The sequence below is a fragment of the Fukomys damarensis genome, unplaced genomic scaffold (genome assembly GCF_012274545.1).
Source record: "Fukomys damarensis isolate Sample0158 unplaced genomic scaffold, DMR_v1.0_HiC HiC_scaffold_7, whole genome shotgun sequence".
Classification (NCBI taxonomy): Eukaryota; Metazoa; Chordata; class Mammalia; order Rodentia; family Bathyergidae; genus Fukomys; species Fukomys damarensis.
The window spans coordinates 29,562,377-29,580,711 of NW_022900919.1; the positions used below are offsets into that span (position 1 = coordinate 29,562,377).

Sequence of the window (18,335 nt, forward strand, 5' to 3'; positions counted from 1 at the left end):
GATTTCCAGTTTAAAAATAAAGTTATCCATTCTGTTATAGAAACATTTGCAGAAAGCTTGTTGAAAGGGTATTCATCTAAAGTGAGTAATGGAGGTTTCTGGGTGGTTGGATTTTGGGGGTGATTTTTCTTGTGTTGTCTTTTTTTTTTTTTTAAACAGGGTCTTACTATGCAGTTCAGGCTGATCTTGAACTCACTATATAGCCCAGGTTGGCCTCAAACTTGAGGTGATCCTCCTGCCTTAGTTTTCAGAGTGCTGGGATCACAGGCATGTGTCACCACACCCAGCACTGGTCCGCTCCCCCCAAACTTCTTTCTTTAACTAAAAAAACCTTTGGTCTGCAATGCTGGGATCAAGCCTGGGCTTTGCATGCTGCACTGAGCTGGGATTACAAGTGTGCACCACCACGCCCGGCCTTTTCCCGTACTCTTAAACTGCTCTTTAGGACACACTTGTATCATTAAAAACAGAAACACAAATAAAGACTCAGAGCCAGGTGCAGGAGGAGGAGGTGTTGTTCTCCGGGGTGGGGTGGCCGAGTCTACAGGAAGCAGGTGCACCACTCCTTCAGACAGGTAGTGCTCCGCCGTGCCTCGTACTCCGTGGCGCCGCAACAGCAGATGAGCCACTTCTGGAACTCATCCTCGTCCTTGTGCATCAGAAGGAACTGTCCCAACAGGATGTAGGCCTGCAGGGAGAAACGGTGATGCCTGTTGCAATCTGGTCCGGCTGGCGGGTGCAGCTCAGTGCTAAAGCACTTGCCCAGGGAGTACCAGGCCCTAGATTCCATCCCAGCACGAGAGAGAGAGGGTGGGTGGGGAACAGAAATCCAGAATCCAGAATCCAGAATCTAGCACTGGGGGTGACTGATGGTGCCTGCATGTTATCCCAGCACCTGAGAGGCCCAAGGCAGCAAGATCACAGAGAGTTGGAGGCCAGCCTGGCAGTGGGCCTGGCGCACCTCCGAGGTTCCCTCAGGCCTCTCCCCTAGGACTTCTCTCAGAAACACACAGGCAGGAGGTTAGCAGCATTGCTGGTCCTTACTCACTGGAGACCAGAATACCCTCCTCACGCTGCCTAGCAGTGATAGTCACGAATATCCACGACCGCACTTTACCAGAGGTCCTGTTGTTCCCAGACCTGCCTCCGCTGGCAGGCAAGTGCACCTGGCAGTGCGGCTGGCAGGCGAAGGGCACCCTGGTACCAGTTGCTTTATGCATCACCTGTGTGACCTCAGCTGCTCTGCTTAAAGGACAAGGCCAGCAGCACCCAGGTCCCAGCATCTGCACCTTCACAAAGTGGATGGCATGACTGGTCCCTAAAATGGAACAATGGGAAACCTTTGGAGAAAAGCAAATTCCTCCAGAGCTGGGCATGGTGGCCTAGCCTTTAATCACAGTGCTCAGAAGGCTGAGGTAGGAGAATCGCTGTGAGTTCGAGGCCAGCCTGGGCTACATGTATACAGTCCCTGATTAACACCTGGGTTCTGTTACTGTGTCTAGGTTGTTAAATGAATTGGTTGCTAAATGAGAAATTATATATAGTATGTACATTACAATACTCAATAAGGAAATGGTCTAAGGAAACTCCAACTTTATGACTTTGCTTTTATTTGCATAACTCTTACATGTATAGTGTATGACACAACATTAAACTACAGTACCATACAGCACAATCCAAAATTAGTACTGTGCTGTAGAAAAAGTCACCAAAAGGTCACAGTGCCACTTGTGTTCGTATGTCATGAGTCCAAATGTGGGTCAAAAGTCTGAACAGTGCATCTCAATCTAAGTCCAAGCAGTCATTAAATGGATAGGTTGTTAAATGTGGAGTATCTGTACCGAGTTGAAGACCAGCCTGGACTGCATAATGATACTTTGTATAAAAAAAGATAAAATAAAATAAAAAAGCCTTCCCGCTGGGCACAGTCTTATGCACTTGTATTCCCAATACTTGGGAGGCTGAGACAGGAGGATCTGTATGCGTTGAGGGCTAGCCTGGGCTACATAGTGAATTCAAGGCCCAGCCTGAACTACATAGTGAGACTCTGCTTCACAAAACAGAAAACAAAGAATCCCCAGGAAAACCTCCTTAACTTTTCTACTCTGGGAGCTGTGACCCTTCTGTGTGGAAAGATCAAAAAGGTGTGAAATGTGCTAAAACTAATCCCTCTTCACCAGGCCTCCGATGGCCCCTTCTCACTGTGAGGCCTCTGGCTTGCTTCTTGGTCTGAGCTGCTCCTGGTTCCCAGCTTTCAGGCCTGCACATGGTGTGGCGATACTACTCAGCCCCTGATGGCAGGGGCCAGTCTGCTAAACCCTCCTGTAGTTACTTGTATTCCACTGGCCCTGTTTCTCTGGAGAATCCTGACTACTCCACTTCCCAAGAATTCATGTGAGTGAGAAACATGCAAGATAAGCAGTAAGTGACCGTGACAGCCATACTTTTGTGGTGTCCTCTAGTTCGCTGACCACTGACCCTCTACAGCATTGCCTTCTTCTCTACAACGTCGTCACACCACTGCTGACAAGCAGGCGAGGCCTCCCAGGACCGTGTGGCCCAAGAGATGGGGGGAAGGGAGGAGAGGGGAAGAAAGCAGATTGAGATGTGTTATGTACAGGTGCCAATTCCCCACGAGGGCTGCTGTCATTATGCACTGAAAACACGGACTAATAAAAATTTTTAAAAAATAAAATTGCCGGGTGTGGTGAGACATGCCTATTATCCCAGCACTCAGGAGGCCGAGGCAGGAGGATCACTGTGAGTTCAAGGGCAGCCTGGGCTACATGGTGTGTACAAGGCCAGCCTAGACTATATAGTGAGACCCTGTCTCGAAAAACCAAAAATAAATAAAATCAAAAGAAAAAATAAATAAATGTGCTCTGCGGACCCATTTCTTCTCACGCACCCCACTGTTCCTCCAAAGAAAGCTCACATCACGCTGGCTGGGCCTCCCTGGTACGGCTGAAGTCTCTGGTCACAGCTCTTGTCCACATCCTGGCCTCTCCAGGACTCCCCAACCTGGAGCAAGCAGAGCCAGAGTCCTCCTGTCTCCAGTTCCCATCCTTTTCAGAAACACTGGCTCACTAAGCCTCTGTTGACTCAGTTACGTAAAACAAAAGCAAACTTCATCTCCACCAAAGGGGACTTTTTTTGTAAACAAGTGGAATCAAATAAAAGCTTAATCCCAGTCATAAATTACCGGAGCTGTGCAGTTGGGGGTTTACTATATTTATTATTTATTTATTTAGGCCATGCTGGGGAGGCGCCCAGGACCCTGTGCACACTGGCCAAGCACCCCACCCCCCAACTGAGCCACACTCTCAGCCCAGAGTTTTATTTTTAGTCATTGCCCAGTTGCGGAAAAGAGGAAAAAAAGCCAGGATTTCACAGTGATTTTAAACCACTACTTTGACCATTTTTTTTTTGGAAGTGGTTGCTTAGCATGTCATTTTTCCCAGTATCTCCCATTTTCACTGGTGCATTTTACTGAGGTGATTTTATTTTATTTTATTTTATTTTACCGAGATGGTTTAAAAGCAATGCATTTAACAATGGGCATCTACAAAGTGCCCTCAGGGTTAGGGGCTGCAGGTGTGGGGGTGGCAGGGCTAACATGATGGGACTGAGAAGTGTGGAACTTCATCTGAGGAGGGAGACGGTGATGATGATAATTAAGGATAAGTAAGTGGTGCTTCCAAGTGCCTCGGTAGGGTGTGACGCACCTGGTCCCCATGTGTGTCCTGCTCAACCTCCTCTACCCTTCCGTCCCTGTCCTGTCCATGTCCCCGCTGCCAGCTCTCCTGTCACTCAGCTGAGGCTCCCTCTCCAGTCTCCAAGGCCAGCAGGGGCATCAGCTGGTCTGGTGACCAGAGCCTCCTGTCCCATCAGGCTCAGAGGGCCGGAAGCCGGGAACAAGAGGCAGCGGGACACAGGCGGACTTTCCAGGGATGCTGGAGGGAGTGGGGCTCCAGGCCAAGCTGCAGTTTGATACTCTGTCCTTGGCTTTCCCTGGGCCGCACCCTGGCATCTTCCAGGGGCAGAGGGAAAAGTGAGCCACCCCCCTTCTTACACCATCCTGATGACTCTGGCCTGCCCTACACCTTCTTGGGTTCTCTGCCAGTTACAGAACGCAAACCCATAACCATGGGAAGACATCGCAGCTCCCAGAAACCCAGCCGAAAGAGGTTGCTATAGAAACACAGAAACCCTGAGTAGGTGTCCCCACCCTCTCCCTGCCCTCGCCACGCCAGGGAGCCACACTTCTTCCTGCAACAGCAAGACAGTGGCCCCAAGGCAGATGTCCCATCAACTCCAAGTGCAGGCAGGAGGCCACTCCTTATTCACTGCGTCCCTTTGATCTCCACCAGGTTGGTGTCCCTGTGTATCAGCTGTGTAGTCACCAGCGTGCCATGCCTTGAAGAGCCATCGACTTGGTTCAGTGCTATGCTGGTGCCATCTTTCAAGTCTTAAAGCCTCTGAACCAAGGGCTTCCCACTGTCCTTTTGCCTGCGCTGTCTGTGGTCTGCATTTGTTGAAATTCTGAGCCTTTACTTGGATACCTAGCTTGGTCAAACAGAGAGATATTGCCTCAGCTTCACTCATTCCCAAGCTTTTGCTTTTTTTTTTTTACAGTTCCTTTTGCCATTCCCCAGCTCCTGAGTGCCCTAATGAATGACTCTCACATTACCGCAGGTCTCTAGCTCAATGACACAACTTCTTCTGACTCTCTATTGATGGTCTTCATGTCCACTGACAGCAGTGGCAACCTTGCCAGACCAATGTATCTATCTCTATCACTTCAAGTTTAAATCTGCCATTAGCGTGAATGCTAATGAGTGCAGCTCTCGCCTCTTCTGCCTCCCTTTCCCCGGGGACATGCTTATACTATGAAATTATTTGTTTATTCAAAATTCAAATTTAACAGGACCTCTTGTATTCCCGATCTTAGCCCCTGAACCTAAGCAACCTGCAGGCTCAGATATCAGGAAGTGCAGCCTGGGGATGTGGGGCCATCAGGGGATGGGGCGGATTCATTGGGGGCTTCTGGTCATGAGCTGAGCCATGGGTCCTCTCCGCCAATTACAACAAAGTGACTTCAGCAGAAGCAAGGAGGCCACTGGAAACCAGAGAGTCCAGAGATGCAGGCTTGGGGACAGCAGACAGGCAGGGGTAGGTGGGGACAGATCCTTGGGAACAAGTGAGGGAGGGCAGCTGTGTGTCCAGTGCCTTTTGCCTGCCTCACTTTCAGGGGGGCAGTGCCACAGTGCCTGAATCTGCAGCTCCTCCACCCAGGTTCACGTTCACCTCTGTCACCTCCTGTGGCCTTGAGCAATACACATGTGATCTCTGCCCCTCACTTTCCCCATCAGGAAGATGGGAATGGAATAAGGTGCCTCACAGGACTCTTGTAACGAGAAAGTGAGATTAAACATACACAACGCCCTGAGAGGGGCATGGCCCAAAGTGAACAGCACGTACACATTCTCAGAAGAGCCTTGAGGCGCAGGGGGCTCCTAGGACTTCTGTGCGGCTCCTCCCGGAATCTCTTGGGAGCAGGGTTTATGGCTTCTCTGGGATGTGGACACCCCACAGTTGCACCACAGACCCTGCTAAGGACTCCGAATTTACTGAATGCAGGACACCCACCATGTCCAGGGGGATTTGGAGGGAACACACGAAAACAGAGAGCATTGTTGCTTGGAAGAGCTGGGGAGGAAGCCACAAGGGGCGGGGGAGTCACAGGCAGTGAGCCCTCTGATGTGAGTGGGGTCTCTCAGGCCATGGGCAGGGAAGCCAGCCGCAGCACAGATGTCTTGGCAAGGTGGCTCTGTGACAGCTAGGGTACAGGTCAACTTGACTGGCTTTGAGACTGGTGGAGACACTTCTGGGTGTGTCTGGGATGTGGAGGTGTGACTTTGGTCCCTGGTCCTTTCCTCTCTGGCACGGTTCCTGGCTGTCATGAACTAAGCAGCTTTGCACTGCCACACACTTCCACCATGTGGAAGCCAGCCTTGGAGCTGGCTGACCATGGATGGAATGCCCTGGAAACATGAGCCACATTAAGCCTCTCCTTCTTTAAATTGTGAGTGTCATACGTTTTGTCTCAGCAATACGAAGTTGTTCCTACAAAAATCAAAGTGCTCAGGACAAGGAGCCTTCTGGGAGGGGCAGCAGAAGGAAGGTTTCCCTGAGGAAGAGCCGTGGATGGGGCTCCAGCTGTATTTCTAGCACATGTGGCTGGTGGCTGCTGTCCAGATCTAGGTTCTCAGGCCAAAACTCCTTGGGCCCAACCCAGGCAGGAACAGATCCAGAGTAACCCAGAGAACACACAAGTGCACCTTTGCCTTCTGAGTTCCTGAAGAGCCTTGGCTGAATCAAAAGCTTTTGTTTTGTTTTACACAGGGTCTCACTGTGCTGCCCAGGCTGCCTGAGCAGCTGGAATGACAGGTGTGCACTGTGCCTGGCAAGTTAGTCCTTAGTAAAGTTACAATTTAAACTGTAAACCAGGGGGCAGGTCATGACACAGCCAGAGCCTGGGGCAGGGGCAGTAGGTTCGCACAATCCTTCTGGCAGTAAAGACAAAAAGCTGTAGGGGAAGGGACAGAGGAGAAAGGACCAGACATGGTCGGGCTGCTGAGCCCACCCCACCAGGGCCATGCTCCGGAGAGGAGATAGGACACTTGAGTAAATCAGGGTGACCTGGGCAGGTCTCATCCCAGTGGAACCTCATTCTCCAGCCTCCTGCATCTTGGTATCTCGGGAGAGGGCTGAAGGTAGAGGGAGGAGCCAGGTGGATGGGTCTGAGTGGCCCATAGGACCATGTCCAGCAGGGGATTTGGAAGCGCCCAGAAAGGGCAAGAGAGACTGGGCCTGGAGACAAGGCCAAGAGAGCAGTCGTGAGCCAGTGCAGATCTGGGTGGTGTCCTCTCAAAGGGAGGGCACAGCTACCTTGCAGCAGGGGCCAGTGAAGACGGGACCCCAGGAGGTCCAGAAAGATGTGCCCCCGGCCAGGCAGAGGTCCCTGCAGGCAGAGAATAGTAACACAGGAGCCTGGCTTTTGTGAGCTAAGTCTGAGATCCCTGCCTGCTTGGAGCTGCCTGACTCTGGCTTCCTGTCCACTGCTGGCCCTGCCTGAGCCTCTCTTCAACCTCTGGCTCACCTTCTGGGGCCACACCTGGTCTCCTCCTCCTGCATCCCACAGCCAGGCCCCAGCCCTCAGGTGGGGTCTCCCCACCAACTCCTGGCCTGGGCCCCTCCCTGCTGGGCACAGATGCCTGGATCTCGTGTCATGTGTGACGCTCTAGTCCACAGTGTTCTCATCCCTGTGGGACCTCATGAAGATGCCAAGTCCCGAGGCTCTGTGTCCTCATTTCTAAGTGGACGTAGTGACTGTCACATCAATCCCAGGGTGAGAGGAGGAGGAGGGTGACATCCTCAGTGTCACAGCCAGAGTTAGTGCTCTGGGTGTGTGTAGAGCCTGCGGTGGGATGCTCAGCTCTGTGGTGTCCCAGAGGTCACAAACACAAGAGGGCCACATGTCTGCGGAACAGGATGCATGCAGCAATGCCTGACTCCGTGGGCAAGCTCTCGGGTGCCTGAATATTTTCCACTTATCCATTCATTTATTTATTTTAAACACATCTACCATCGCACCCATAAACCTTACATAAAATGAAATTAAACCAGAAAAAGCAAAACCCCAGAGGCAAGAAACAAATTGGTGACTGCTGAGAATCAAGGGCACAGGGGTGACTCTGGGAGTAGTGGTCCTACCCTGGGTCTTGGTTGTGGTAATGGCCATGAGACTGCATGCTGGTAAACACTGCTGGTGTGGTGGTACACACCTGTAATCTCAGCACTCTTAAAGCCAGGAACAGGAGGATCTTGAGTTCAAGGCCAGTTTGAATTCCACAGCAAGACCTTGTCTCAAAAACCAAGAAAAATCGTGGCCTGGTGGCACACACCTATAATCCCAGCACTCAGGAAGCTGAGGCAGGAGGATCATCTTGAGTTTGAGGCCAGTTTGGGCTACATAGTCAGTTCAAGGCCTGCATGAACTGCATAGCAAGAGCCGGTCTCAAAAAAGCAACAAAAACAACAACAACAACAACAAAAAACAAAGACACCCAACCAACCGAATGAACAAATGTTTCATAGAACTGTGTAATAAAATGGTGAAATTTACAGCATATGAATTGTACCTTAATAAAATATATTTAAAAAATAAAATATGTTTAAAATGATGAACATAGCCAAACAATAACAAAATTCTACAGTGACAGGATGTTGAATTGGTGGAGTTTGACGAATGGACAGTGTCACCTCTGGAGACAGGGTTTGGCACTGGTGGGGCAGAGGTACAAGGAGATTTCTATAATTTTGGGGTGTTTGATGCTGGGTTTGGGGGTGGTGACCTGGGGGGTCTATGTAAAATACGTTAGGCTGAGCCACTCCTAGCAGTGCATTTTCCCACCACAGCTCTGTTACACCATAGAAGGTTGTCAGCCGCGTGTGCAGCAGATCCCAGCTGCTTTGAGGGTTTCTGCTGGTTTAGATCGGCTCTGAAAGCTGAAGGGAATTAACGGCAATGGGTTTGCTTAGTGCCACGCTCAGCTGGGCATTCAAGGCTGCATGGGTTCCTTGCCGCCTTTGGGTGTGCTCACTTCCACCCGGCCCCCTTTGCAGCTGAGCTTCCAGGCAGCTTTTCAATAGCCCTGTGTAGAAGATGCCCACAGAGAAAGAATCTTCAGTGCTGTGATTTGGTTGTGGTTTGAAGCTCACCTGTGGAGGCTCTTGGGGACAGAATCTCGAAGAGGCAGGGCCTGGGAACGGTGGTTTGGGGGCATCACCCTGGGAAGGGATGGGTGGCATTCTCATGGTACCCGGTTAGCTTTCAAGGGACAGCTATTATACAAAGAGCAAGGACTGGGTCTGGAGGTGTCAGTGGCGGAGCATGCACTGAGTGTGAGTGTCAGGCAGCTTTCCTGTTGTCCGAGACCCACAACTTCAAGGAGGGGAGGTGTCATTTGGCTCACGGTCTAGGGACTCAGTCCACAGTTGGCTGGAGCATCGTGGGGAAGGATGTGATGGAGCAGAGATGCTCAGTCCGTGGGGCTGGGAAGCAGCACGTTGGAAGAGCACCATGGAGGAAGGGGCTGGGAGCAGACACAGACCCCAAGACCACGCCTCCATCACCAACCCAGACACACCCAGAAGTGTGCTGCACTAATCTCTAGGTGTTTCTCAATCCAATGAAGTCGATGCATGAGGATTAATGGTCACTGCATGTGTTCGATCCCCAACGCCAAAATAAATAAATCAATAAGCAAGCGGTGCTGGCCCCTCCTCACCCCCGGCTTCCTGTCCTATCTGCCACCGCTCCTTCTCACACATGCGCCCGTAGTGATGAACCCATCGTGTTGTGATGTGGCCAGCAGGGACCTCACCAGAGGCCCAGCCCACGAGGCCACCCATTCTTGGGCTTTCAGCATCCCCAACTGTGATCTAAATACAACTCTGTCTTTATAAAGTACCCAGGCTCATGGATCTCATGGCAGCAACGGAAGACAGAAAATACTTTGGACACCCTTGAGGCCACTCTTGGGCTGGAAGTGACGCCTTAGAATAACTCACATTTCCTCACCCTGATGTGGCTCCCTGCTGTTCCTTCTCCACACCATTCGGGGACGGCTCCCAAATCATCAGGTGACAGGGGCCCTTCTGCACACCCTGACAGTGCCTGAGCTGACCCCACCCTCTGCTCATCACCCACACACCCAGGCATGCGTGAACTCAAGCTCATGGTTCAGCAGCCTTGAAGCACGGGGCACGCTGCCAAGTGGCAGCTTTGCTCTCCGGTGTCCCCTTACAGGGACATGCGGCAGGGCTGCCTTCTGGCAGGACCGGCTGAAGAGAGGTTCAGAAGAGAGAAATTGGGGAGGAAAAGCCGAGTTACCTTGCCAAACCCTTTGTTGACCAGATTGAAGGCCAGCTCCCGGCTGACCCCATCCACCCAGCAGACGTCCTTCTCTCCCATGGGCTCTGAGAGGAAGGCTCTCAGCCCAGGAGACATGGGCTCCATGTCCTGCAACGGCAGAAGGAGGGCGAAGGGTTAGGAGGTGACTGACGCTCAGGGTGTGTGGCCCCGGTGCTCCTCCGTGTTGAGGGGCTTGGGACAGTAGGTGCAGATTTCCATCCACTGTCCCAAGTGAACAGGGGACTTGTGAATGCAGGTGCTGTCCTGGCTGAAGGCTTGACCCTTCCACAGCCACCTCGGTGACAGAGAGTGCCGTCCCTGCGGCCGGTGCAGAGGCGGGCTCCTGTCCCCCAAGGGCTTGCACCCTGCCTTTTTGGCTAAGGACTCTGTCTCCTCTCAGCCACAAGACACTTGTCATGCTGCCATTTGAGCATTTGTCACACTCTCTGCTAACTGGTGCTCAAATTGTTGTCCTGTAACCTCAAGCCCAGGCCACGGCAGGTGTGGTCCAAGTGATGCCAGGCTCCGTTTCTCTGCGATTCTTCCCACTGGATCTGGGAATGAGGAAGCTGCTTTCTCTGAGCTGTGCAGCTGTGAGTTCAGGTGTCACCTGAAGACATCAGGACTCAGCCAGAGAAGGGGAGACGGGAGTCAAGGAGTCAGCATAATGTCCTGCTGCAGCCCACCTCTGGCCACCCAGGGCTCCTTTGCTGTCCTTCCCACACATCATTGCTAGGTTCAGGGTCAGATCCAGGGAAGGGCTGGCCTTTGTCACGTCTGACAGCGACCTATGAGTGAGACCCTGGAGCTCAACGTCACGGACACGGCAGCAAGGCGGGAGAGGGTACAGCAAGGGCATCCAAGTGGAATCTTCTTGGGGACGGGTGAATGGAGATGCATTCCGTGGTCACTGCTCACAGGACACACAGCGCCCTGCTGGGTGGGAGTGCCCGGATGGTGGGCTGGTCCCCAGCCAGGCAGTGTGGCGCTGCAGCTGGGCCGGGCCGTGTTTATAGCTGAGGGTGAGTGTGGGGCCGACCCCTCCCAGCAGTCACCACTGCAGCACCCAGTCCTGACAGGCGCACGCTCAGGGCTGCCCACGCGAGGGGCACACTCAGGCCACACGGGGCCATTTCTTGGGCAGCTTAGTGTCTGGGTATGGTTCGTCCATGGCCCACAGCAGAGCTTCTCAGCTAATGACCCATCATCATCTGATCCGAACTTCAGCCCAGCGAGTCACTGCCATGCCTGCATCCGTGGCGGATGGCCGACAGTCAGGAGGCAACACCACACCTCCATTGCTCTCCCCTCCAATGAGCCATCCAACCCAGAATATGAGTCTCCTAGGACCACAGGGAAGACTGCCAGCCATAGCCTATGTCCTGAATGTCTCTTGCAAGAGCCCCAGTATGAGGTCTGTGTCTAGCACTGTGGGCCACGGTGCCAGCAAGCGTCACCATCTTCCTCATCCCAGGAAAGAAACACTTGCCACTGTCTGCCTGGCAGGCTCTTCCTGGCCACGCCCACATTAAAGTTTCATTCATGAAGCATCCCCTTTCTAGAACCAAATTCTGTTTCAGTTTGGACAGTTTGTGACTCATGGAACAGAAAATCCAGTAAGGAAGAGTTTGTTAGCACACACTGCCCAACAGAGGAGACCAGATGTGGTTTGATCAAGGTTCAACCTGATTACCTGCCTTTCTCTTAACTCAGCCTTCCATTGCGTGTCAGCTCAATGCTCTCCTGAACCCCCTCATGGAAATAAGCAGGCTGCACCAGTGCCTGCCATTGCCTTTGTAACCCATACTGTCCTTCAAAGGAACACACAGAGCTCTCTTTCCATAGCAGCCATCAACAAATGCCCTTCTCCAGCTGAAATTGCCAGACACCGGCCCCTACAACAAAAGTCCTGACCTGGTATGCATGTCCTTCTGTGTCAGAAGGCTCAGGAGTAGCTCTGTTCCTGGGGGTGGTCACCCTGGACCATCACAGGGACTGTGGAGGACGGGATCCCCAGTGTCTGTCTCCTTGCAGTCTTCACTCCCCGCATCCAGCTCTGGCCCCAGTGCTCAGATGACACAAATGAGCAGACCTGTTCAGCGCCTCCGCTTTCCAGCTCCACCCCCCACCCACCACCCTGTCCCCTCCCTCCCCAGCCTCCTGCAGACCATGCTGCAGAGCTGACCCTCTCCTGGAAGCCTTCTTGTTTTGGGACATTTTGGATGGAGCAGAGCTGCAAGGAGAGGTGGATTTGAAGGCCCTAAGTTTAGGGGCCAGGAGCATGGTCTCCTGATGCCCACAGATGGAAGCAAAGCTCATGTGATGGGAGAGGATGTTCAGGTGCTCTGCACTGTGGCCTCAGACGCCCATGTGTGAGCTGTGGCTGCTCCATGCTTGGGGGCCGCAGGCCGGTGGGCCCCCTGGCAACCTTATGGACTGATGCATTGGGACCTGGGGTCCTACCCCCGGGTGCGGCTGCGAGGGCCCTGATGTCTGAACTTGGAATAGCCTGGCAGTCTCAGCCACAGCAGCTTTCCCCTGAATATCAGGGATGAGTGAGCTCCACGAGAAAGGCAAACAGCCTGCCGGCTGGGCCGTGCTGATCCCCACCTCTGTCCCTCCGTGATGTGATTTCCGCTGCTCTCAGTTCACGGTGCAGTGACTGCAGCTTAGCAGATGGCCAGCGGGGGACATGATAGAGTGGGGCAGCCCCTCTGAGGCCGCAGCAGGTGAAAAGGAGCAGGGAAAGCTCTCCTTCCTCCTCCTCCTCCTCCTCTTTATTATTATTATTATTATTATTATTATTATTATTATTATTACTACTACTACTACTACTACTACTACTACTACTACTGGCAGTACTGGGGATTGAGCTAAATGTACTCAGCTAAATTCTACGGCCCCTAAAAAAAATTTTTTTTTTTTAAATATTGATGCCAGGTCTTCCTAAATCTCTAAATTGACCCGTCTTGGCCCAATCCTCCTGCCGCAGCCTCCCCAGTGTTGGGATTACAGATGTGTGCCACCACACCTGGCCCATGACTCTGTTTTTATCAGGACTTACAGAATTTACTTGGGTCCCATCCCAAAGGGATGGGATGCTCCCCAAAAGCAGACACCGTTTCTTCTTGGGTCTTCTTTAGGGGAGACAACCTCCCTCTGAAACTCTCACTGGAATTGCTGTTGGTGACAGTGGCCAGAGTCAGGCACTTCACTGGCCAGGAGTGGGGCCACCATGGGGCAGATGAGGTCAGGACACCCCCTCCCCAGCGTACAGTGGCTCTGAGAATGATCAGGTTCTGGAGAAGGAAGGTGGAGAACATCTGAGTGGAGGACATCAGGGTCTGCTGAGTCTTCTGAACTCTGGCTTAGTGGTCAGTCCACAATAGCAGGGCCCTTCTCTGAGTTCTGCATGTCGGAGACCACCTGGGGGTCTTGTTTAAAGCATGCAGGGAACAATTGTCCAACCGGGGATGGGCTTCAGATGCTGTGTGACCACAGCTTGGCCAGGGTTTTAGTTACTTTTTCTTGGGGCTGAGACAAAATATCTGACACCCAAAGTTAAAGGCGTAAAGGTTAGTTTCAGCTCACAGTCTGTAGAGGTTTTAGTCCATAATCATCTGGCTCCAAGGCAGGGTGGCACAGCAGAGGGCAACAGTTTGTGGCACACAGAAGGTAGCAAAAGCATTGAAGCAGCAAGCAAAAAGTGGCCAGAGACTCTCTTTCTGTCCCTTATATCTTATCCAGTTTAACTACCCTTAGGGCGATGTCACTCACACCCAGGGTATGGCAGCCTTGATCCTCTCAGAACTGTGCCGAACCCATCAGTGGACTGATTTGGTAATTGCACACCTTGATCCTAGCACCACACACTCTAGAGCCATCCATCTACCTCTGAAAGAGTCCTATGACTGTATGAGGCTTTAGGGGAATGTTCAAGTCACCACCTCATGCACCTTGCTCCTTTTATGTCAGTTATTTTTTATGGTAAGCTGGGCATAGTGGTAGATACCTGTAATCCCAGTACTCTGGGAGGCTGAGGCAGGAGGATCACAGGTTTGAGCCCCACTGGGCAACTTAGCAAAACTTTGTCTCAAAATAGAAAATAAAAAAGTGCTGTGATGCAGCTCAGGGCAAAGGCCCTGTGTTCAATCCTCAGTACTAAAAATAAAATAAATAAATAAAAGAAAATTGATTGTGGAAAACTACACAGACTTAAAATCTACCACCTAACTTCTCTACGTGTACAGTGTTAAGGGCATTCACACTCATCTCCAGAGCCCTTTCCACACCCATAAACACCACCTCTCTGTCTTCCCACCAGTCTGCCAGCCACCTTTCTGCTTTCTGGGTCTGTGGACTTCACTACTTTGAGTGACTCGTGGATCGCAGAGAACAGTTGTTCTTTTGCATCCGGTTGGCTGATGTCCCTTGATGTAATGTCGCCAAGGTTCATCCACTGTAGCATGAATCAGAACTCCCTTTCTTTTCTAGGCTGACCGCTGTTCCATTGGACAGTGCACCATATTTTCCTTCTCTTCCTCCACAGGTGGACACTGGGTTCTCCGACTCTGGCAGAGCTGCTTTGAACGTGGGTGCATAAATGTCTCCTCGAGACTCTGCTTTCCATCCTACGGAGAACATAGCCAGACATGGGGTTGCTGGGTCGTGCGGTGATTCTAGTTGTAATTTTTTGAGGAATCCCCATAGTGCTTTGCATCTGGCTGACTTGATAGCAGTCATCCCTACATGGGTTGATGTGGAAATCAGGGTGCTCAGGCCCCGTCCAGAGTTGGTTTGGTCAGCCAGGATGGTGGTCCCAATATCAGGCTTTTCGGAGACTCCTGTGTGTCCCCATCATTGGTGTCTTTCTCCTCAAATCCTGAGCACCTCCACTGGCATGGCGACAGATTCCAGCTATATGGGATCTGTCTGTCTGTCTGGTTCCCGTGTGGCAGTGCCTTCCCTGAGTCACCACATACAACATACCTCATTAGCCGCCATCCCTAGGGATTCTGAACAATGACCCTGGTCTGGCTTTGAAGTTGGAGGACTTTCTGAAGCACGGCACTCAATAGCAAACTGCTCCTTCTTTTTTGTTTTTTAATTTGAAAAGATTTCTTTATTTCAAAGGAAATTTACCTGGAATCTATTGATATAAAATAGATCAAAGCAGGACTCCTCTGTTGGCCAGGGATTTGATGGCCCTTGGAGGGAACACTGGGGGGCCGGCCCTCTCTTGCCCTTTCTTCTAGCTGCCCTGATGTGCGCAGCCTCACCCAGCACATGCTGCCCACCACAATGTTCGGCCTGCAGCAGGCCCAAAATGATGAGCACTGGCGACCACGTATAGCAGCCTCTGAAGCCAGAGCCACGACAAACCTCTCCTCCAGATAACTGATTATCTTGGGTATGCTGTCACGGTGGCAGAAAGCCGACATCCCTGCACTCAAGGTCTACCCTTTGTGGAAAGCTGTGTGACAAAGCACCGAAGGCACGAAAGCATCAGTGCCTCCTACAGAAGCGGCTGTGTGGGGACAGTCAAGACCCCCCGTCCTTTCACTCACACAACCCTGCAGTCTTGCAGCAGCAGGGAAGGAAAGAGGATGAGGTGGGTCCACCCTCAGGTCTGCCCCTCCTGAGGTCTGTGTGTCCCTGGTTTCCAGGGTGGCAATGGCAGGAAGCCTGTCTGGTGGGACCTGGGGATGCTGTGCGTCCTTCTGTCACCCACCTCTTGCTTCTTCATTTCTACTCCACTCCTTAAGCCATGCTTGAAGGCATCCACCCTTGGGCTTTTCAGAATGAACCAAAGAGGCATTTGTGCTTACCTCCACATAAGTGGGATGGTACCACTCCTAACAAGGTCGGCCCCCAGTACCCACTCACTTATACACCAGGGTGTATGGGGCTCTACGGCCAGTGTTTAAGCCAGCATGAGGCTGGCACAAAAGCATTCCTGTTCTACATGAAGAAGCAGAAGAGGATCAGACCTGGGCGAGGGCATTGGGAACAGAAGGAAGCGTTTTTCAAGGACCATTAATCCCCATCTTTCAAAGTAAATGTACTTTTGCCTTCTTTGCCTCTAGCTCTAGTTCTACCATGAAAACAAACTCCTTTACTTCACTGCTTTTTGCTGGCTGACACAGGACCCTTTGCTGATAAACCTGTGACGGGTCTACTAGTGACAGATAGTGAAGCAAGGCAAGGGATCACCAGAGCTTCCCTGAGAACTGTGTGCAACCTCTGTGACTGTGGGGCGAGCCTAGAGGCCCCTGCTGCCGCCGAGTGCTTGGGCTGGGGTGGGATCGGGGTCCATCCCAGCTCAGGGAGCGAAAGTCATCTCTCTTCGCTCTGCGCAGAACTGGCACTGGGTATGCTGGACCTCCTCACCCTCACTCCTTCCAACGTTTCCAACGCCTCTTCCCTGTGCCACAGAGGCCCCAGGGCGCAGCCGGAAGTGGCAGGAGGAGGAGTTTCTGACAGGAGGTAGAAGGAGAGTCTACAGCCACCAGCCTGAGAGAGGATGCCAAAGTGCACCCCTTGTTCACACCGACTTCCCAGGGTGGGGAGACAGGGCGGTGGGTGGAGAGCAGGGACTAGGCGAGGAGGGCTGGCCTTCCCGGGCTGTGCCACAGCTCTGCAGGAGGATTTGGGGGGCCTGGGGATGAGGCAGGGGCACAGTGACTGCTTCCCTGGCTTTCAGGAGATGCGCGAAACAGGCACTCGTAGTGCTTTTAGGCAGTGGGGCGTGGGGCACAGTGGCTGAGTGGGGAGCCCAGGGAGGTGTCTGATGGTGCCACAGAAGATACCCTGAGGGTGATGAACCAGCGAAGCCTGGAGTCAGGAAGACCTAACATCCGGGCAAGGGCCAGCCACAGGCTGAACAGGCAAAGAGATCACCCTAAAGAGCCAGGCGTAGAGTGCATACTTGTAATCCCTGCACTCAGGGAGGCTGAGGCAGGAGGATAGCAAGTTTGAGCTCAGCCTGAGCAAATGGGCAAGAACTTGTCTCAAAATAAAAAGTAAAAAAGGGACTGGAGATGCCAACTTCTTGTGTATTATTTTGTAAAATGACAACTTTTTTTAAAGTAAGTAAAACAGATATTCTTGTCATCTGAAATCTAAGTTTCAGTGTGCATTTTAAATTCTTTTTGTTTTGTTTTGTCCTGTGTTGGTACCTGGGATCGGACTTGGGACCTTGTGCTTTCAAGGCAGGTGGTGGCACCACTGAGCTAAGTCCCCAGCCCTGCATCTTGAATTCTTATTCCCTGTGCACCCTCCCCAGTGCCGTTGGACTCAGTGGTAGCCCCTATCCTGGGGTCACAAATCCTCCCAAGTGTCTTCCTGCTGCCTTGGCCTCTTCCTGATCTGACCGCACTCCTCCCTGACTGTGCAAGCCCCAGGCTGAGAGTAGTGGGTGATAGCACAACACACAGTGAGGGGTCACAGGAAGTCACCCCCCAGCAAATGCCTCCAGTGTCAGGTGTCCTCTTCGGGCAGGGCTGGGGTCAGCCTGGCTCCTTCCAGGACCAGAAGCAGCAAGGGGGCTGGGCACACGGAGAGGAAACCAAACTGCCCACATGGGCATGGGCCGTGCAGTGTGAGCGCCCACCTTGTGCCGCTCCGTGGCCTTTGTCAAAGCTCATGTGGCAACACTGGAAGTTTGTTCCTACTTTGAGAGGTGGAGAAGCTGAGGCCCGAGAGGCAAACACCCTCCCCCGGAGAATCCAAGGCAGTTTACGGTCAATTCTGGGTGGCCTAAGATCAGCTCTTCCTCTGTGACTGGAGAATTAGGACATGTGTGATTTAGGCAGTGCTGTCCCTGCCCCATCTGTGTCCCCTCAGGGTCACAGTTCCTCTGAGTGCCAGTGGCTCTGTGCCTGGGCCCCTCGCCCTGAGGGTGCTCTGGGCAGGGCTGGAGGGCTGGGGCTAAGGCCCCCTGGGTGAGCTGGAAATTCACTCCACCCCCCCATACCCTGACCTTCACACTGTGGTTTCTACTGAATGTGCCTTGAGCACACCATCTTGACTTTGGAAGATTATTAAATTCCACCGTGTAAACTGGGCACAGTCTGTATTAAACTTAGATTCTCAGGGGCAGGAAGCCTCCTAGGGCACTGTGCTAAGCTCCTCACAGGCACCGACCCACCAAATCTACCCAGCCCCTCAATCAAGTGGTTTCTGTCACCTCCGTTCATCAGATAAAATGGACAGCTCAGCCGGGCGTGGAGGCGTGTGTGCGTGTAATCCCAGGACAGCGGGAGGTAGAGGCAGGGCGATCCAAAATTCAAGCCCAGCCCAAGCTATTCAGTGAGTTAGCAAGATCTGGTCTCAAAATAAAAAAAAAAAAAAAAAA

General features: G+C 52.3%; 1 protein-coding gene across 3 annotated transcripts in view; it reads right to left on the reverse strand.

The window, feature by feature from the left end:
* Nucleotides 1-502: 502 nt before the first annotated feature.
* The window catches only part of Banf2 (BANF family member 2), a 27,181-nt gene continuing 9,348 nt past the window's right edge, over nucleotides 503-18,335 (reverse strand). For 2 of the 3 annotated variants that reach the window (XM_010634137.1, XM_010634138.1), the window contains exons 2-4: nucleotides 9,959-10,087; nucleotides 8,785-8,853; nucleotides 503-688 (exon numbers count right to left, since the gene is read on the reverse strand). In XM_010634137.1, coding sequence (XP_010632439.1) covers nucleotides 542-688; nucleotides 8,785-8,853; nucleotides 9,959-10,084 — 342 coding nt within the window. In that variant the 5' untranslated portion in view covers nucleotides 10,085-10,087 and the 3' untranslated portion in view covers nucleotides 503-541. The remainder of the gene's footprint in view (nucleotides 689-8,784; nucleotides 8,854-9,958; nucleotides 10,088-18,335) is intronic. The other variant, XM_010634139.1, reaches the window with a different exon arrangement.